This window comes from Rhinoderma darwinii, chromosome 8 (genome assembly GCF_050947455.1).
Source record: "Rhinoderma darwinii isolate aRhiDar2 chromosome 8, aRhiDar2.hap1, whole genome shotgun sequence".
NCBI classification, from domain to species: Eukaryota; Metazoa; Chordata; class Amphibia; order Anura; family Rhinodermatidae; genus Rhinoderma; species Rhinoderma darwinii.
In genome coordinates, this window is record NC_134694.1 from 29,633,044 (window position 1) to 29,655,196 (window position 22,153).

Genomic DNA, 22,153 nt, shown 5'->3' on the forward strand with positions numbered 1-22,153 from the left:
TTCTTGCTACCTGCAGGTCCTGTGATGAAATTCTTCATAGAGACTTCTTTCAGCATCATGCTTTCTGCTCTTGGGCTGAATTTCCTAATAGGCCTGGCCTGGGAAAATTGGTGGTTGTTTTAAATCTTCTCCAATTATACCTGGTTTTCTGGACAGTGGAGGGATTGGCCAATTGTTTGGTGATCGATTTTTAAATCCCACTTCAGACTTATATGCATCTATGACCTTACTTCTGAAATCGTCAAAGAGCTCTTTGGATTTAGAAATAGTGATGTTACACTTTTCAACAACAAAGAGAAAACAGCTTTTAATAAACCAGGTTCCTACAAGATCTTCACTAACAATGTTTTAACCATTTGCACCTGGAGTGGTGCAACTGATGCTAATATTACATCTTTAAGGCAGTTATATGGCTGTGTTGACGGGCCGTGGTCAATTTGCATTTTTGCAAATATTTCCGTAAAAAACATGATATAATTGTGACATCTGAACACAGACTAAATGTGAGAGTGTTCTTAAAGGGGTTGTCTGAAAATTAATCTGGCTGCAGGATATGTTATTAAATAAAATAAAAAATATTAACACCTGTTAAATCCCCCACCGCTTTAGGGCTAATGCTATGGTGGCCCCGACCGGTCTTCGTTTTTTTCCAGCAGCTAATCACTGGCCTTAGCAGTGATGCTAGCATGTACGGCATGTCACCGCTGAGACCAGTGATTGGCTGCAGTAGTCACATTGATGTACAGGTAATTGCTACAGGAAAATATACAAAGACCATCGGGGACCACCGAAATATCGGCGCTGGAGCTGCAGGGGATTTAACAGGGGAGTAGAATTTGTTTTTTTTTTATTTTAGAACATTTCATGCAACCAGGTTAATTTATTAAAGTCTCAGACAACCATTTCAGTATGTTAATATGCCCAACTATGGTCTAAAAGCTGGGCCATCTGTATGAAATGCAAATATTGCTAACATGAGTCCAACATCTCAGCAGAATTTAATGTAGGGAATAGGTAGCTACATATGGTTCACAGTGTAAAACAAATGAGCATTCAGCATTTTTATATAGATACAACAGTTGTTCTTTTACGGGAACTATTAATCAAATAGACTATGTGCTAGAGAATTTGAAATTTACCTGGCACACAATACAATACAAAATATCCAAGAACAAGCATGCATAAGCAATTCAGCTGCACAAATATAAAAAGCAACACACAGAATCAGTCTATGGTGAATAATTTCTCCACACAGAAAAAAAATAATTCTCAGAAAGTATTAGATAAGAGGAGACGTGGCAATGTACGGTATTGTTTATAAAGGTTACTCTTCCAATGTACAGTCCATAGCCTACTTTTCTAACCCTAGGCTGTTATATAATAGTCATATTGTCAGATGAAATGACATCAGAGGCATGTGTGTAGTATGTGTAATATTTAGTGAAATTTGTGTAGAATTTCTATCTAACATGTTCAGGGTTGTCTTAGTATAGTGTGGTAACCATTTTTTGTAGCGTAATTAATGCCTTATACACAGATGGTCTTTTGCAGGCACAATCCATGGTAGTTTGTAAAGGAATTGTCTCATCACAAAAACATCTTTCTCAAATGAGACGGGCGCTGATCACATGTTCAACTTTAGAAACTCCTGTCAGGGAAAGTTGTGGCTGGCCATACAGGGGAAATGTAGTGTTACATGCCAGCTATCCAATACTCAGTCAAACCAGGTTCCCCTAGAAGAAGAGCTTCTCTTCAATAACGTCCCTCTGCTCTAGCTAATTGAGGGGGGTCCTGAGAAGGCACATGAAAGGGAATGTTGTAATAGGTAGACACTAAACAGGTTAGTGGGAACAACCCCTCAGCAGGTATGAATGTCACAGACACGGACAATGCGGTTAACTGGATCTTTACTGAACTTGTCTGCTCAGAGAGGCTATACACCTTATTTTACATCTCTACCCTTACCAAGAGGGAGTGAATGCCAAGGTGTGGACTCCAGAGGCAGGATCTGCATTTAATAGCCTCAAGAATGCCTTTACCTCAGCCTCAATCCTCCATCATCCTGACATCTCTCAACAGTTCTCGTTGGAGGTGGACAATTCCTCTGTTGGTGCAGGTGCATTTCTGTTCCAGAGAGGCCTCAAAGGAAAGGCAGTAGTATGTGGCTATTACTCGAGACTTTTTTCCTCCGCAGAGCGCAATTACTCTTTTTGGGGATCGAGAGTTACTGGCCATTAAATTGGCTCTGGAGGAGTGGAGACATCAGCTAGAGGGCGCAGCCCATCCCATCCTGATATACACCGACCACAAGAACCTTACATATCTCCAGTCGGCTCAATGGCTGAACTCCTGTCCAGCCAGGTGGTCGCTGTTCTTCACCCGTTTTCCAATTTGTGCTCCACTACAGTCCCGCTGACAAAAATGTGAGGACCAATGCCCTGTCTAGGTCATTTGAAACCTACGTATGTATGCTGGTGATGATCCAGCTGTCGTAGTCCATGTGGGAATCAATGACAGAATAAATGGTAGGTGGAGGAGTCTTAAGAATAGTTTCTTAAAGAACTAGGCTACAAGCTGAAGGGAAGGACCTCCAAGGACCTCTTAGGAATACTGCCTGTGTCATGCGCATCACAGGAAACTTAGTGGGAGCTCAGGGAGTTAAATGCATGGCTTAAGTCTTGGTGTAGAGGAGAAGGCTTTGGGTTCCAAGAGCACTGGGCTGACTTTTCATTGGGGTACAAACTGTGTTCTCCAGATGATTTGCACCTAAATGGAAGGGGGTCTACTGTGCTGGGGGAGAGAATCCTAGCTTGGGGGGTGGAGTATTTAAACTAGGGCTGAGGAGGGAGGTCAATGTAGAAAGTAATGGGTAGTTAGGTTAGAGAGGGGTCAGACTAAATTGGTGGGGGAGAGAAATAGACTGTGGGAAGAGGACTACACAACAGAATAAGGAGATACTTTTGTTACAAAACAGCAATGGAAACAAAAATGCCCAAATAATGGCAAAAAATCACATTTCTGATAGTGGAAGTGAAATATTGAAAGGCAAGTTAAAGTGTATGTTCACAAATGCCAGAAGTCTAGCAAACAAAATGGAGGAGCTAAAGGCCTTGGTACCTAAGGAACATATAGATATAGTTGGTGTTGCTGAAACATGCCTAGACTCTTCACATGACTGGGCTGTAAATCTACAAGGTTTTACACTCTTTCGGAAAGACAGGACAAATAGGAGAGGCGGTGGTGTATGTCTGTATGTGAGAAGTGATATGGAGGTGGTGGTGTTGTATGTCTGTACGTACGTAACGGAAAAAGCAAATAACAAACGTAGCCCAAGAACTGCTACGTTTGTTATTTGCTTTTTCCGTTAACATTAGTCAAAACACATTAAAACTCAGACATAACTAAATATATAATATATGATCGTTCATTCACCCACAGTCCTATACATAAATAGAAGTTATGTCTTTCAAAAAAATCTCTCTCTGAAGACACGGTACCGATCTGTCAGTGTAACTATCAGATTTAAAACAGCTTTTAAACATGTTGTTAATCCCGTTCTTTCTTATTGTATTATGACACGCGTAATTGATTTTAATATTGTTTCTTCATTCATTTTTTGTTATGTGACCTTTGACCCATTGTATCTGGCGGTCTTTTTTCCTCGCCCTGATGTATAAATAAGGCAGGAACCGCACAGTCTGTATTGGCCTGAGGAAGACGTCAGTTCGACGTCGAAACGCGTAGCCTATCAACAATAAAACTCTATACACTTAATCCACTACGTTGGTTGTGTATTGTCTAAAGACTAAAGCAGCGCCGGTGGTCCCGTTTTTCCTACTCCTAAACTACTACAAACTGACAGCAAACTTCGTTTGGCTGTGATGTGGACCTGGCTGCAGCTTCCCAAGCTTTGTTGACACCTCCTTGGTGTCCACCACCCGAGGTGAGCGGAATTGTCTCACCGACCAATTTTATCACTATTGTATCAGATCCTGATTTGCGGCGCCGTGTTCTTTTTTCTACCCTACCTACAAATGATAAATGGGAGATTCTAAAATCTACTTTAGGTAATTATAGTGCAACATTTATTCCTATAGATAACAAGTATAAATGACTAAAATTAAACCCCACATGGCTTACACCTTCTGTAAAAAGGGAAATATATGACAAAAAAAGGAAATGTGAAAAATACAAATCTGAGGGTACAGCTGTAGCCTTTCATAATTATAAAGAGCTTAATAATATCTGTAAAAAGGTAATAAAATCAGCAAAAATATAAAATGAAAAGCAGGTGGCCAATGCTAGTAAAACAAACCCCAAAAAGTTTTTCAAGTATGTAAATTAAAAAAAGCCAAGGTCTAAACATGTAGAACCCCTAGATAGTGGTAATGGGGAGTTAGTCACAGGGGATCAAGAGAAGGCAGAGTTACTAAATGGGTTGTTTAGCTCTGTATATACAACAGAAGAAAGAGCAGCTGATGTAGCCGGTGCCAGTGCTGTTAATATATCAGTTGATATACTGAATTGGCTGAATGTAGATATGGTCCAAGCTAAGTTAAATAAAATAAATGTACACAAGGCCTCGAGACCAGATGGGTTACACCCTAAAGTTCTTAAAGAGCTTAGTTCACTTATTTCGGTCCCCCTCTTCATAATATTTAGCGATTCTCTAATGACCGGTATAGTGCCAAGGGACTGGTGCAGGGCAAATGTGCTGCCTGTGCAAATGTGTTGCCTATTTTCCAAAAGGGCTCTAGGTCTTCCCTGGGTAATTATAGATTATAGAATTATATAGAATTATAGTAAGCTTAACATCCATCATGGGGAAAATGTTTGAGGGGCTATTGAGGGACTATATAAAGGATTATGTGACAAAAAATTGTATTATAAGTGACAGCCAGCACGGTTTTACTAATGACAGAAGTTGTCAAACCAACATGATTTGTTTTTATGAAGCAGAAGCCTAGACAGAGGGGCCGCTGTGGATATAGTGTTTTTGGACTTTGCAAAGGCATTTGACTCTGTCCCTCATAGACATCTAATGGGTAAATTAAGGACTATAGGTTTAGATAGTATAGTTTGTAATTGGATTGAGAATTGGCTCAAGGACTGTATCCAGAGAGTTGTGGTAAATGATTCCTAGTCTAAATGGTCCCCGGTTATAAGTGGTGTACCCCAGGCTGCCGTGCTGGGACCTCAAATTTTTCAACTTATTTATTAATGATATAGAGGATGGGATTATTAGCACTATTTCTATTTTTGCAGATGACATCAACCTATGTAGTATTGTTCAGTCTATGGACGATGTTCATAAATTGCAAGCTGATTTGAACACACTAAGTGGCAAATGAAGTTTAATGTAGATAAATGTAAAGTTATGCATCTGAGTACCAACAACCTGCATGCATCATATGTCCTAGCTATACTGGGGCAGTGGCCTAGCTATAAAAGTCGCAGTGGTCACAGTTGCGACCGGGCCCCTAAGCCTGGGGGGCCCGCAGGGCCCCCGTTTCCACGCAGCGCGCTAATAAAAATGTTGTATGTGCCGTGATGCCGGCACTTCCTGGTTACGGGCATGGTTTGTTTAGACGTCACAATCACATGGTACACTCAGTGTACAATGTGACCGTGATGTCACGTGAGGGGGCGTTCCAGCCACTGTGGAAGAGCCGATTCGAAAGAGCATGGAAGAGGGGCCCGTAATGTATGTGTGTTGTATTGTACTGTCTGTTGTATTGTACTGTCTGTGTTTGCGGTGGAGAGAGGAGAGGGGGGCTTTAAATTACAGTCCCCCCTCTTCTCTCCACCGCAAACACAAACTTCACGACACAATACATTACAAACTGTGGGTCGCACTCCCCCTCCTCAGGATGCAGATCCAGTTCAATTTAATCCTGGAGCAAGGAGCTGACTGCTCCTTCCTGCAGCATTCACTGTGCCAGACATCATCGCGCCTGTCTGCGCCAAGTCACTCATAACACAGGTCAAAGGAGGAGAAGGATCTCCTCCTCCACCCGTTGTGGGAACGGGAATAGGTAAGTAACTTTATTATTTTTCTATTATGCACATATGGAAGAATTATACTGTATAAGGAGGGTGGCTGATATGGTGGCAGCTATGAGGGGCATTATACTGTATGGGGGGGCTGATATGGTGGCAGCTATGAGGGGCATTATACTGTATGGGGGGCTGATATGGTGACAGCTATGAGGGGCATTATACTGTATGGGGGGCTGATATGGTGGCAGCTATGAGGGGCATTATACTGTATGGGGCTGCTATGGGGGCATTATACTGTGTTGGGCAGCTATGAGGCACATTATACTGTATGGGGTCTGCTATGGGGGCATTATACTGGCTGGGGGGCTGATATGGTAGCAGCTATGGAGGCATTACGCTGTAGGGAGACAGCTATGGGGGCTTTATACTGTGTGGGGGCAGCTAAGGGGCATTATACTGTATGGGGGCAGCTATGAGGGGCATTATACTGTATGGGGCTGCTATGGGGGCATTATACTGTATGGGGGCATTGATGGAGGGCATTATACTGTATGGGGCTGCTATGGGGGCATTATACTTTATGGGGGCATTATACTGTGTGGGGCAGCTATGAGGGGCATTATACTGTATGGGGCTGCTATGGGGGCATTATACTGTATGGGGGAATTTATGAGGGGCATTATACTGTATGGGGTCTGCTATGGGGGGCATTATACTGTGCGGGGTAGCTATGAGAGCATTATACTGTGGGGGGGCAGCTACGGGGAGCATCATACTGTATGGGGTCAGCTACGGGGGGCATTATACTGTGTGGGGAATTATGCTGGGGGGCTGTTGGTCAAGGCGGCTGGCGATAGGAGTGGCAGTGGTCTTGTGGTGTTGGGGTGGGGTAGGGGGGCCCAAGCTGAATTCTTGCACCAGGGCCCATGAGCCTTTAGCTATGCCCCTGTACTGGGGGAGTCACTTGTTGAGAAGGATCTGCGTGTACTTGTAGATCATAAACTAAATAACAGCACGCAATGTCAATCAGCTCTAGGTTATGAGGAAAGATTAAAAGAATTAAACCTATTTAGCCTTGAAAAGATACGACTAAGGGGGGACATGATTAACTTATATAAATATATTAATGGCACATACTAAAAATATAGTGAAGTCATGTTCCATGTAAAACCCCCTCAAAAAACAAGGGGGCACTCCCCCCGTCTGGAGAAAAAAAGGTTCAATCTGCAGAGACGACAAGCCTTTTTTACTGTGAGAACTGTGAATCTATGGAATAGTCAACCGTAGGAGCTGGTCACAGCAGGGACAGTAGATGGCTTTAAAAAAAAGGCTTAGATCATTTCCTAGAACAAAAAAATAGCTGCTATGTGTAGAAGTTTTTCCCTTGCATTTTCCCATCCCTTGGTTGAACATGTGTCTATTTTCAACCGTTCTTACTATGTAACTATGAAACAGAGGACACTGTGGAGTCCCCTCAATGTATCATAGACCCGTCCTGCATTATTTCTGCCAACCCTCTGCAAGTTAGAAACATCCCTCCGGGGAGGACGTTTGTGCGGTTGGCAGACAGGATGAGAATCCTTCGCAGGGGACACAGCTCCAAACTGGCCGGACACGCGGGGTTCCCAAGACGCGACATCTGATTGCTCCTCATTTCTGGTAGCCCACGCTGCCCAAAGATGTTGTGGACTTTGTCAATTCCTGCAAAGTCTGGCTGTCCTCTAGGAATATGCGTCTAAAGGTGCCTTCCTAGAAGTTTGCTTCCAGGTTCCTCGGACCCTTTGAGATACTACAACAAATAAACCCTGTCTCCTATAAGCTTCGGCTGCCTCCTACCCCCAGAATCCCCAACTCCTTTCATGCCTCCCTCCTGAAGCCTGTGGTCCTGAACCGCTATAGTAAGACTCGTGGCCCCCAACGGTTCATCTGACATGTTCGAGGTTAAGGAGATCCTGGACTTAAAAAAAGCAGCAGGAAGAACTTTTTATTTGGTGGATTGGAAGGGGTTTGGTCCAGAGGAGAGGTCCTGGGAGCTAGAAGAGAACCTGAATGCTCCTACCCTCATTAAGAAGTTTCGCTCTCGCTCTGGTCCCAAGAAGAGGGGGCATAAGGGGGGATACTGTAATGTCCACAGCCGCAGACCGTCGTGCTTACCTGCCCCCGACAGCCGTGGCCATGGACAAGTGAGTACCGGGCGGCATCTCCCTCCTGAGAGACACCGGCACTCACTTCCGCATTGGTTCCTGTAGGGTGTGTGTGCGCGCTTGCGCCCGGCCTCAAAAGGCCAGTGCACACACATGAGTAAAATCTGTAATTAGCCCATGATCACCCTGGACTATAGAAAGGGCTCTGCCCTTTCATTCATTGCCTGAGCATTGTCGTGTTTACCCATGTTAGTCTTGCAAATTAGTCCAATAGCGTTATCCTGTTCCCAGTGTTGCCCTGTCCTGCTACCTGTATCTTATATCCCGTGCTACCTTTGTTCCTGTGCCTTAGAAAGTTGGAGTCGTGTTGTGCCCCCAGTCACGCCTGCTGTGTTACACCACGCCTGGTGTCTGCTGCAAAGGCCCCGTCTATGTCTTGCCTCCATTACTGTCTGAACGACTACAGGTACCCTTGTGCTTGGACTATATCTATACATTGACTTGGTACACTGTTTGGTCAGCTGCTATCCCACTACGGCGGAACAGCCCAGTGGGTCCACATACCCACAGATCGTGACACAGTGCTTATCTATTTCTGTAAGTCCCATAGAGAATGGATGCAGCGGCAGCACCATATAAACAGGGGATTCGCGACCCCCGTTCTTGTGACCATAGGGGTCCCAGCCTTGGGACCACCAGTTATTAAACACTTACCACGTATACTGTGGATAGGTGATAAGTTGTTACGATTTTCCTGGAACAAAAGGATAAAATTAAATTCATACAATATATTAAAACTGCTTTCTGCAAGAAAATTTCTTTGGCGACTGCTGAAAAACAGATCAGTAGATAAAAAATGTCAGGCTCATTCATTCTGTAGCATAGGCAAATGCAGATGATATGCCCAGGTGCCCACCACACACATTAATGCTGCATATAGTAATGCTGCTACAGTGCATAAAAACCTCATTTATATTATATAGGGTGTGCGGAAGACTGTATAAAAGGAAACTTGAATTTATTTGCTTTGCAGACTTACATTTTAGTCCAGCGTCTACAACGCTGCACATTGTATTCCACTTGGAAACGGTTACTGTCTAATGGCGCAGTTTGTCAGTGGCATTACTTTAATGTCAAATATTTTGTGCAATGTGATGCAATAATGGAAGCTGCATCTGCACCATGAAGAATATAAGTTTCCACCCTTTTTATTTAATTTTTTAGTTTTTTTATTTTGAGTCCCATTTCAATACTGCCATCTGCTGCACTTTACTGTTGCTGCAAGTGTAATTGCTAACATGATTCTACTGTATAAAAGCTTTAAGCACTTTTTTTTGAGCAAGCATGATTCTTATATTGTTGAGTTACTGTTCTATTTCCACATAAGAGACTAAAAATAGTACAACGTATCAGCCTGCATTATCCAATATTCCAATAAAATGTATAGCATACCTCCTTTACCTCGGGCTGCAATATATGTACATTTGATGTTGGCTGAGGCTATATAAGTCATAATATCTTAAAGAAGGAATATATTTTTCCACCCAATTCAGTTTTCATTGCTTTGCAAAACGGTTTGTGGCCATTAGGATTCATTGGCAAATCAATTTCTTTGATTTGAGATGCCGTTTTTGGCGTATTTGAGGAAATAATAGTTGAATTTATTTTCCTATTGTATTCAATGCATCAGTGAATTAGTCATCTCTAGTCCTGAATTAGTAGATGTGCTATTTAACATGTAAAGCTTACAAAAATTATTCATTCTTCCAATAAATATCAACAGCAATGAATTCTTGTGGAATTAATTTGGCTTTTTTTTACACTGCACAAACAAAAATTAGGTGGTCTAGGATTTTTTTTTAACCAGCCCTCTTATTCTTAAAGTATTAGAGGGTTTTTAAAAAAACAAATAACAACTCATCCCCTCCTACTTGTTACTGGGTAGAGAACCCCTGTGCAGGACTCCTTTCTCAAGGGGATCTGCATTGATAGCAAACAAGGAGGTAGAGAATTGGTCCAAAGTTTATGGAAAGTAGCGTGGTGGGAGAAAAAAGTACCAGGACCTTCTATCCTGGGTAGCAAAACCTGTCACCGAAATGGGGGGCTCATTTTGATCTTTGTTATGGGCCCCTCTCTTCCATATACGCAATTGGCAGTCGGCTTTCTTCAAGGTCTGATATAAGCAAACCATGTTGATGTCAGAAAAGGTAATAAAATAATAATCATCATCTTTATTTATATAGTATATATTTTTTTTATATAGTCTATTTATATATTAATATTTATAATACACCGCACAATTCAATTAGAGGAAACCTATGCATGCAGATATTACAAACCTCTAGGTCCCTGCCCATTAGAGATTGCATCCTATAAATATTTATCCTTTGAATATATAAAGAATTTATAAAGTAGTAAAATCAGATTTTTACAAAATAACTGCCCCTACTGTCATTTGTTCCGGGCTTGTAGATGAAACATGAACACTTGCCCTTTAATTCTCCATTTATGAAGGGAGTTATTTTAATTTTTCAAGTTTGAGCAATTAAACTTTGATAAGGTTGTTAATGCACATGGTATAGTACCTTGGGAGTGTGCTCCAACATCACGGTCAAATCAGTTTTTTTGCAGTGATTTCCACAAAAACATGATTTTTGACAGCAGCATGAGTACATGAGCTAAGGCCATGCAAATATGTAGCATCCTCATTCTTGTGCGGAAGTATTGTGGTTTTTCATAGAGGATATTACTCTTTGCAATGCATAGGGTGCAATCCCCTTCAAATCTGCAAGAAAATCCGTGGCAACATCAGCATGTATCACGAAAATCACGGTGGAAAAAGTTTGCTATGTGTGGATTTACCTTAATACTATACAGATCTAGCTATCAAGTTTTTACAGATCATATGTGTCCCTGGATTTAGAAGGATCAATGTCATTTTGCTGCAATTGCCCTTTGGACAAGCAAATTAACATTAAACTACTTCATCAGGAAACCCAGAAACATGGAAAGAAAATGCATTATATATTTTTTTTTTATTTGGTCAACAGTAAAAAAATATCTTAACATTTAAACGCTAACATTTTAGGAACTTAGGAAATTAGTGAACTTTAACTGGGACATGTTATATTTTACGTAAGAAATGTTATCCATCGTGGCTGTTGATTTCCAAAACAGTGAGACCTAGAAATTAGAAGAATATTGACAAAATAATTGGTGACTTGCTTGTTCCATTTTTGTCTCAGAAAAGTACAGGGAGCACTAAAGCAGCTCCACATAGTGAGGACCCCATCAAACAGCTCCTCATGTCTCAACTTCCTGGATCCTTGTGAATATGACATTGTGGAATGTGAGATTAAAGTGGTTGCCTCATAAGGACAACCCCTATAGAAGTGGGTGCGGCGATCAGCTGATCACCAAAGGTCCAGCTTCTCTAACCCTGGGCAATCAGCTGTTATCACCAGGGGAAGCCGCAGACGGTCACAGGGGAATTGTAGCATTGCTGGCAGCTATTCAAATGAATGGCCATCCATGTAATGCATGTTCTGGCACACCGAGCGGGGGACTCCCCTCAATGATATCAATTTGCTTTGTTTCTGTTCGGCTTTTGCCGGAAAGCCTATGTATCGGAGTACGGCTCATAGATTTTCTATTGAGCCCGTACTCCGATACATTGATTTCCAGAAAAAGCCGAATAGACACGAAGCTGCTGAGCGCTCACACACCGCTTCATTTTAGCGATCGGTAGGTGTAGCGTGCAACCATGGATCACTTCCGCTCCGTCCTGCTGTGTCTCGTAGGGTGTGCTAACCCATGATCACCCTGGACTATAAAAAGGGCTCTGCCTTTTCACACATTGCCTGAGCGTTGTTGTGTTTACCCATGTTAGACTTGCAAATTGTCCCTTAGTGTGTTCCTGTTCCCAGTGTTCCCATACCTGCTACCTGTATCCTGTATCCCATGCTACCGTTGTTCCTGTGCCTTAGAAAGTTGGAGTCGTGTTGTGCCATCGGTCACACCTGCTATGTTACACCACGCCTGGTGTGTGCTGCCAAGGTCCCATCTGAGCCTAGCCGTTACTACTGTCTGAACTGCTACCGGTACCCTTGTGCTTGGACTATATAGACATTAACTTGGTACACTGTTTGGCCAGCTGCTATCCCGCTACGGTGGTATCGCCCAGTGGGTCCACATACCCACAGATCGTGACAGTAGGGGTCTCAGTGCTCAGACCCCCACCAATCAAAACTTCTGGCATGTCACTATGACATGTCAGAAGTATGTCAAATGTTTAGTTACCCTTTATAAGGGCTTATGGACAGGAGTTGACAACCACTTTATTGCACTCACCTTATTTTATTGTTTTGAATGGAGTAAGGCTTTAAGTAGAATATATACAGAATACGTGATAAAATTTGACATTATTTACATTATCTGCAATCTTTCCGCACCTTGTAGCAGTCTGACTAAAGATCAATGATTATAATCCTTGTTATATTCCCTCATAAACATTTTCACACTTGTCATAAACACAACTGCGCTACTTGTGAAATGTCTTTTATGATAAACCCCGGAGTGCATTAGTTCTAGAAACATACTGGATTCCATGTGTAAGTGATCAGCATGTTTTGTTTGTGTGTGGCACATCTTGCCATTACGCTTTCTAAAATAATCCTCAATCAAAGCCAGACAGGTCCGAACTTCTGTGGAAGCCATTGAGGTGTTTTGGCAGTGAACCTCGCCAAGTCCTTTGATGTGAGCTGAAAACTGCTCTCTGACACCTAAAAAACACAGATGGCGGAACATGGAAATATTCTGCCACATTGTCAGTGCTCTGTGATACTCCTCAGGACATTGAACCCTGGTGACAGCACGAATAACACAGTTCTTTCCATGTAATTATTACATCTAGTAGTTAGAAGAGCAAATATCCTTCATGTGTACAGTTCCTTGAACATCGGGGCGTATCTGTTTCATTTCAGGCCATTAGTGTCCCTCAAATCTTCATTATTAATATATCCAAAAATGACTATTCCTGTCATCAGATCATTGTGTCTACGGCCGGGTACACACAGGTAGGAAATTTATCATGGGAAATAGTTGCTCAGAGCAACCAAAAAAGATTCAACTTTTTGTTTTATTTTTTAGACGCGGTTTGGAAAAACAAAAGTAGAAGCTCATTTGGTTGGCATGGGAAACTGCTCCATTCCTCCCTGGCACTATATTTGATCAATCTCTTTCAGAGTGTTTATTGAGACTATTTTCTACTATAGAATTTGAAGGCAATGCTCTCAACCAATGAAATTTCCAGTCACACATTGCCGGGTTTTTATGGTAAATTTAGCAGCAATTTTAGGACACGCTCTATGTATTTTAAAATGGCTGCATGCTAGTGGTGTGATATTTTGTAGCGTTTTACCTCATTTAGGAAAAATACTTTGGAAAAAAGCCTCATGAGAAACCAAAGTTTCGTGCAGTACGTGACCTAAGAATATTTCCACAATGCCTCTATATTAGCAAAAAACACATACCACATGTACGTTGTATACAGTTTATGCAGTTTTTGTCTGGGTGTGATAAATAGTGAGGTTCTTATCTGCACTGATATCACTTCTGTCTTCACAGCTAAGATGGAAAATACCAGTTCAACTCAGTACCTGCTAGACTTGTTATATGTCAAATGGCCTCTTTAGAGTAGTCCATAAATAATGCAGTTGTGCTATAATGAGGAATGATTATATACCTTAAAGGGAACATATCATGTATTTAATTTCAGTTTAATAAGGCCCTGTTCACATTTGCATTGGCGGCTCCGTTTGGACCTTTGTCACAGATTCCGTAGTTTTTGTCGGACAAAATAGTGCATCATATCCCCTGCTGTCTAATGATAATGAGATTCCAATCTGCACAGCTAAGCTGAAAAGTGAGCAGCAGAAAAAAAAAACAGCCTATTGTGTATGTTATAGTAGCTAATGTGAAAACTGGTATAATAACAATAATATTTCAAGGTTTTGATTTTTTTTAAAAGGGATAGTCACATAAAAATAAATCATTTTGTTCTGTTAAATATGTTTACAATAAAAATCGGATAATAACCCGTCCAGGAAAGCCCTCCGCACTCAGTTAAAAGTAATATACTGTAGAAAGATGAAGGGGAGGTCCTTGACCTTGTAGTCTGCGCCCAGCTCTGCTAGAAGAGGTGCCAGGGTGGTGAATCTCCAGAATGGAGCCACTGTGCCAGATGATTTAGAGGTGGAGTCCGTAGCTAGTTAAAAAAATATATAAATAAAGGGCTATATCACATCATAATAATTTTGCTTGCAATGCTACAATATTATACTTACCAAACATTTGATAACAAAATCATAGAAGAGTTTAAATCTTGTCCCTGTTCTGACCCAAAACTCCCAGACGAGTCGCATTTTGAAAAAAAAATTGCATAAGCTTTGCATTTCTGGGTCCTGTTTGCTGGACTCTCCCTCAAAAATGAAGACTATTGGCAACTATGCAATATGCGCTGTAAACAACTGTTTTTTGTTTTTTTTTTCATTTTCAATACATTTACTCATTTTTTTATATTTGTTTCTTTAGATTGATTCTCGAATTATGATAACATGTAGAGATGGAAAGTGGAGTCGACAGGTGACCTGTGAACCAGTTGATTGTGGCCCACCTGATAAGAATCACATCTACCATGCATTATTTTATTGTCCATATGGAACCACCTATGGAAAGCAATGCACTTTTCAGTGTTATCATCCTGCTCAAATGAGAGGTATTATGCTGCGCAATTATTATTTTACATATAAAGAATTAAAGATAGGCTGGGTTCACACGACCTATTTTCAGACGTAAACAAGGCGTATTATGCCTCGTTTTACGTCTGAAAATAGGGCTACAATACGTCGGCAAACATCTGCCCATTCATTTGAATGGGTTTGCCGACGTACTGTGCAGACGACCTGTCATTTACGCGTCGTCGTTTGACAGCTGTCAAACGACGACGCGTAAAATGACTGCCTCGTCAAAGAAGTGCAGGACACTTCTTTGCAACGTAATTTGAGCCGTTCTACATTGAAGTCAATGAAGAGCAGCTCAAGATTTACGAGCGTCAAAGACGCCTCGCATAATACGAGGAGGAGCTTTTACGTCTGAAACAACGCAGCCGTTTTCTCCTGAAAACAGTCTGTCTTTTCAGACGTAAAAGGTAGCTAGCGTGTCCACATACCCTAAAGCCTCTGCTATTCCCCCGATCCTCTTTTAAGGAGTCCCACCCTTTTGGCATTGAGTGCATAGAACCTGTAAATTCAGTTTAAAGGAACTGAGCTGCAAATTAGAATGGAACTTCCATCGGTGCAGCTGAGATACAAATATCTCTGAACTTAAAGGGGTTTTCCCATAATCATTATTTATCACCTATCGACAGGATAGGTGATAAGTATGTGATCGGTGGCGGTCCGACTGCTGGGACCCCCACTGATCACGAGAACAGGCTTACCTTGCATTCCTGGGAGCCCCATGGAGCGATGGACAAGCATGCGCACTGCCACTCCATTCCTATGGGGCTACCAGGAACGGCAAGGTAATCCCGTTCTTGTTATCGCCTTTACTGGGGATAGGTAATAAATATGCATTATAGGGAACCCCTTTAAAGACAATGGAGAACAGGGCTTTAAATTGCAACATATATTGTTACATTGCTTTAGTGCATATAATAAAATTATAAATAAATAACTTTGCAAATAGTGTTGATTAAAAAATCCTACTGTTTTAGTTATACAGCTCCTATGCAGGCTTATCTGTCTCCATAAAAAAACAACCACAAAAGCTTTGTGTAGTCTGATCCTTCAGTTATGTGCTACTCCACTCGCTCTGCCCCCTTTTCTTGCTAACCTACAGACAGTAGGATAAGGGGGCAGAGCGGGCGGAATAAAAAGCTGGCTGTTTAAGAAGCTGGATGAGGATTGTACTAATCGGAATAGGGTATATGTTGACCCAGTAAATCAGGTTGTACTCAGCTCTGCTCCATTAGGTTTGTTTTAAAATTCTAATTTTATACATAAATGTGTCTTTTTAGGTACTAAAAATGTGTTAACATGCTTGGAGGACGGTCTTTGGTCATTTCCAGAAGCCATCTGTGAACTTATGTGCATGGCACCACCACCCTTGCCTTACGCAGATCTGCAGACTGCCCGCTGCCTTTCTAATGGTCACAAGGTGGGCTCTTCCTGCAAGTATAGGTGTAAGGTGGGATATCACGTACCTGATGCAACTAAGAAGATAAGGAAGTAAGTAAAAGTTTTATGATATAACTGTATGTTTCTGAGAAAAAATGTGTGTTACATGTTATTACTCACATCTGCTTATATTTACATTTTGTATTACTTTTACATGTGTTTACTCACATCTGCTTCTGTTTTTATTTTTCCTTTGGGGAAGGAAGGCATTTAAAATTCAGTGCACTAAGGATGGGGACTGGCAAATTGGAGAATGTGTCCCTGTAATGTGTGAACCTCCTCATAATAAGTTCATGGGGCTTTACCAGTGCACCAATGGATTTCAGTACAACAGTGAATGTAGACTCCCATGCAATGATGGCAATAACCAGTCGGTGAGTCTTTAAAGCATTTTTCCAGAGATCTGAACTAAAGGCTATGAATTAATTTCATTGCTTTTGTCTTAATCATGATGGATAAACGTTTGGTAACCCATACCAGGTTTCATATTGGACTGGCATAGATAGAATTATGTCTCTGCACAGTGAAATTATGTCTCTGCAACTTACTACTTATATGTCTAATAGTAATATATGTAGTGGAGATTGTCTAAAAATATACAGACACCGCGATTTATATGGTAAATACATACAAACCAGTGTGCAAGGAAAAAGTGCTGATCAAACGCACTAAACTTCTATGGTTGTGTTATGATTTAGGCTCACCTCTACGTAGCGCGTGACAATCGGTCATAGAGTGGGGGCACCCACTGTTCGTTTTACCGCTTTCGTGTTCGGGCACTAAATGTCAACAAATGCACACACATGCCAAATGAGACAGGAAAATAATTCTGGTACTTCATATGTGCTCTCCTCCAGTAGGAATCTACATAATCTAGCAGTGAGTTTAAAACGTACCTATCAGCAATCGGCTACCTGTTTTATTTAATATTTTTTTAAATTAGTCCCTAAGATAATTTTTTTGTTTTGTCAATACATGTCATTAGAAAACAAACCTCATTAGATGACCCGACTCTCCACAAAAGTTGAACCTGAACTTCTAGGGTTTGGCAATCCCGCCATCCTCTCATAATCTCTAAATACAGCCTTGAGGCTCAGATCACGAAATCTCGCACTTTGTATAAAAGAGCACTTTCTACTGTATTAATGCTTACCAATTGATAATAGCGAGATCTCGGTTTCTGAGACTGCCTGTAGACTGCCATGGTGGCGTGAGGGAGGACGCAGGAGATGCCAGGATTACCAAATCTGGATGTTCGGATCTGACTTTTGCGGAGAGTCGGTTCATTTGCAAAATAAAAATCACATTATGTAATGAGGTTTGTTTTAAAATGTTTTGCACAGTATTTTAAAATAAATAAATAAATCTTAAGTGGCTAATCTATCTTTAAAATAAACCAGGTACCCTATGATAAGTGCACTTTAAGCACAAATATTTATTTTGTGTCTCAAAAATGGAACCCTTTTCAGATTTATACAAGTCTCAGTGCCTGATAAGGGCATGACCACACGTGGCGGATTTCCTCCGCAACTGTCCGCATCAATGCCGCACAGAATCTGCGTTGCAGATTCTGCTGCGGATCTGCACAAAATGTGCAGTAAATTGATGCGGACTAGCTGCTGCGGACTGCGGGAAAAGTGCTTCCCTTCTCCCTATCAGTGCAGGATAGAGAGAAGGGACAGCACTTTCCCTAGTGAAAGTAAACGAAGTTCATACTTACCGGCCGTTGTCTTGGTGAGACGTCCCTCTTTCGGCATCCAGCCCGACCTCCCTGGATGACGCGCCAGTCCATGTGACCGCTGCAGCCTGTGCTTGGCCTGTGATTGGCTGCAGCCGTCACTTAGACTGAAACGTCATCCTGGGAGGCCGGACTGGAGACAGAAGCAGGGAGTTCTCGGTAAGTATGAACTTCATTTTTTTTTACAGGTTGCTGTATATTGTGATCGGTAGTCACTATCCAGGGTGCAGAAACAGTTACTGCCGATCGCTTAACTCTTTCAGCACCCTGGACAGTGACTATTTACTGACGTCTCCTAGCAACGCTCCCGTCATTACGGGAGCCCCATTGACTTCCTCAGTCTGGCTGTAGACCTAGAAATACATAGGTCCAGCCAGAATGAAGAAATGTCATGGCAAAAAAGCAAGACGCATCCGCAGCACACATAACATGTGCATGACAGCTGCGGACTTCATTGCGGAACTTAGAATCTCCATTGAAGTCAATGGAGAAATTCCGCCATGAGTCCGCCACTGCTCCGCAACAGACAGAGCATGCTGCGGACACCAAATTCCGCTCCGCAGCCTATGCTCCGCAGCGGAATTTTACGCCTCGTCTAAACGAACACTGCTAAATTAAAGTGTAAGTCAATGGACAAACGGCTCCGCTGCGGATTAACGCTGCGGAGTGTCCGCAGCGGAATTTAAGTGAAATTCCGCCACGTGTGAACCCAGCCTAAAGGGGAATGTATCTCCCTGAAACACGTTATATTTTTCTGAAACAATAAATTTTCATTCTTAAACCAACTGCTGGATTATGTTGATTCCTACTGGAGGAGAGTGCCTACGTTACGTGAAATTTCCCTGCCTCATTTGGCTTATCTGTGCATTTGATAGTGGTAGATGTCAGATAGCTACTTCCTGTCCCAGTGACTAAAGGCGACTAGAGCACAAAATCTAAACAAACTTAACAAGAGAAAAATGACACAGTTAGGGCCTGTTCACATCACCGTTCACTTTCCGTTCCGGGGTTCCGTCGGAGGTTTCCGTTGGGTGAACCCCGCAACGGAAAGTGAAAGCACATCTTCCGTTTCAGTCACCATTGATCTCAATGGTGACGAAACATCGCTAATGGTCTCCGTTCGTCACCATTCCGGAAGGTTTCCGGTTTTCCGACAGAATCAATAGCGCAGTCGACTCCGCTATTGATTCCGTCGGAAAACCGGAAACCTGCCGGAATGGTGACGAACGGAGACCATTAGCGATGTTTCCGTCACCATTGAGATCAATGGTGACTGAAACGGAAGCTGTGCTTTCACTTTCACTTTCCGTTGCAGGTTTCACTCGACGGAAGCCTCCGACGGAACCCCGGAAAGGAAATTAATAGTGATGTGAACAGGCCCTTATTAGTCATAAAGTTTGAGATGCACAGTGAAGTTTTTTCATTTTTGGCTTGAGTCCTACTTCCAGTATTTAATATTCTAGAGAACCTTTAAAAGGGATTGTGTAGTTTAGAAAAATTATTTTCATATACCCTATTAGGGAATTGTGTTCAGGGTTCTTAGCTCTTGGCCATAGTGATGAATGGTTGCAAATATCGTATTTCACTCTGGAGGACCTGTCTTGTCTTGCATTACGCTGACAAGCCATTTATTTGCATAGATACTGTGTAATGCTTCATTCCCCATGTAGTAGCGCTGCAGGGAAATTTAACACTTCCGGACAGGTTTTCCCGCAGTTACCAGCTGATCGCTGGTAGTTCCAGCAGCGGAAAACACTTTGCGATCAGCTTGTTGTTGGGGGACCCTCGGTAGAGATTGTTCACTTCTGTACAAATATTTTTTCATTGAAAGGATACTATGTTCGGATGTAGCCATCTTTATCTTGACTCTGATAACTTGCTGCAGCGTGATACCACACAACAAAAGCCATTGAAAAAGTCAAGATAAAGGATCTTGCTACTGTGTACTTAATGCGTTAAAAGTCAAGATAAAGATGACTACATCTGTACATGCACATGCGTGCGTGTGTGTGTGTGTGTGTGTGTGTGTGTGTGTGTGTTTGTGAGTAAAAATTATGCTTTCCTGTGCTGATGTCTGTGTAAGATTATCTCCTAACATAGTACTGTAGCATATAAGGATCACTCTGCTGACCCACCCACAATAATCAGCTCAGAATTACAGAGCAGTATACAAGTGACCAATACAGAATAAGCAAAATTGATTTCACTTCAAGTGCACAGTTTTTCTTTATTTATTATGACATAATATCCTAAACTCCGGGAGCACCTATTTTAAGAAAGACAAAGTTGAATATAAGGGTATGTTCACACGTAGAATATTAAGGCATATTTCAGGGTGTAAACGCATCGAAATACGCCTGAAAAAAACGCTAGTTGAGCGCCTAAAAACATCTGTCCATTAAATTCAAAGGGGAAAATGGCACTTCGTTCAGATGGGGCATTTATTTACACAACCGTTTTAGAAAACGGCGCATTAAAAAAATGCCCTGTAAAAAGAAGGAGCATGTCACTTCTAAGGCTGGGTTCACACGACCATGTTACGTCCGTAATGTACGGAACGTATTTCGGCCGGAAGACCCGGACCGAACACACTGCAGGGGGCCGGGCTCCTAGCATCATAGTGATGTACGACGCTAGGAGTCCCTGCCTCGCTGCAGGACAACTGTCCCGTACTGTAATCATGATTACAGTACAGGACAGTAGTTCCACGCAGAGGCAGGGACTCCTAGCGTCGTACATCACTATGATGCTAGGAGCCCGGCCCCCTGCAGTGTGTTTGGTCCGGGTCTTCCGGCCGAAATACGTTCCGTACTTTACGGACGTAACATGGTCGTGTGAACCCAGCCTTAAGACGTTTTTGGAGCTGTTCTTCATTGTGTCAATGGAAAAACAGCTCCAAAAACAGCTCCAGAAAACACCACAAAAAACATTTTCAGCCGTTTTTGACTCTGCGTTTGAACATAGCCTTAGACCCTGCCGAAATAACAGTCTTTAGAGAGAATACTTTGTACCTGCTAAAAGATGATCATGACTATGAGTTTATCAATTGGCTTTTTTACAATAGTAAATCTTAATTGGTTATTTAATTTGGTAACTATGGCAGGACATAGGTATTTATTGTGTACAAGTATAGCGACTGCTTTAGCTTAAACTGTGGATTACTTCCGTGCCACCATGGATTGCCTACAAAGAGCCTGCTGCTTAGATTAGAAATGGACAGCATGGTTCTGGCTCTAAAAAATGTAATCTCCATTCCTAGTATTTTGGCAGTTTAAAATTAATCAAAATTTTTGCCTTTTGTATTCATTCTCCAAAGTTGGTTACACTCACATTTCGGAGAAAATAAATCTACGAAGAGTCAGCATATCATAGGCAAAATAATGCGCTGTTAGTATTGCGCTACATTTAGCAAGACAAATTATTTGCTTAAAGGGAACCTATCACATTGAAAATGCTGTTCAATCTGCGGGTAGCATGTTATAGAGGAGGAGTTGAGCAGATTGATTTTTGTAGCAAAAGATTCAGTATAACTTGTAATTTATGCATTTAAACCTCATACAGAGATAGCTGTCAATCACTAAGTAGGACCGCCCACTGGACTCCTAAGTCCAGAATGAGCAGAGGTTTAAATGAATAAATTACAAGTTATACTTAAACATTTGCTACAAGAATATATATCAATCTGTCCAGCTTCTCTTTCTCTGCCCACAGATTGGCCTACATTTTCAACAAGACAGGTTCAAGATGTGCAGATTACAATGTTTTTACTGTTATGTAGCGAAGGTTTACTGAACAAGGGGTCATGTATGGCACTAAGAAGGATTGTTTCCATGTTTCAAATTAACATTTATGAACAATAGATCATACTATCATCATACAATAAAGTAAAAAAAAGTTGTCCAGGATTACAAAAACATGGCTGCTATTTTCCAGAAACAGCTCCACTCCTGTCTATAGTTTGTGTCTGGTATTGCAGCTCAGTCCCATTCGCTTAAATAAAGCTGATATGCAAAACCAGACACAAACCATGGATA

General features: G+C 41.7%; 1 protein-coding gene across 1 annotated transcript in view; it reads left to right on the plus strand.

The window, feature by feature from the left end:
- The window catches only part of PAPPA (pappalysin 1), a 302,275-nt gene that overhangs the window by 261,307 nt on the left and 18,815 nt on the right, over positions 1-22,153 (plus strand). Inside the window, exons 15-17 of the mRNA XM_075835544.1 lie at positions 14,736-14,919; positions 16,222-16,432; positions 16,584-16,755. Coding sequence (XP_075691659.1) covers positions 14,736-14,919; positions 16,222-16,432; positions 16,584-16,755 — 567 coding nt within the window. The remainder of the gene's footprint in view (positions 1-14,735; positions 14,920-16,221; positions 16,433-16,583; positions 16,756-22,153) is intronic.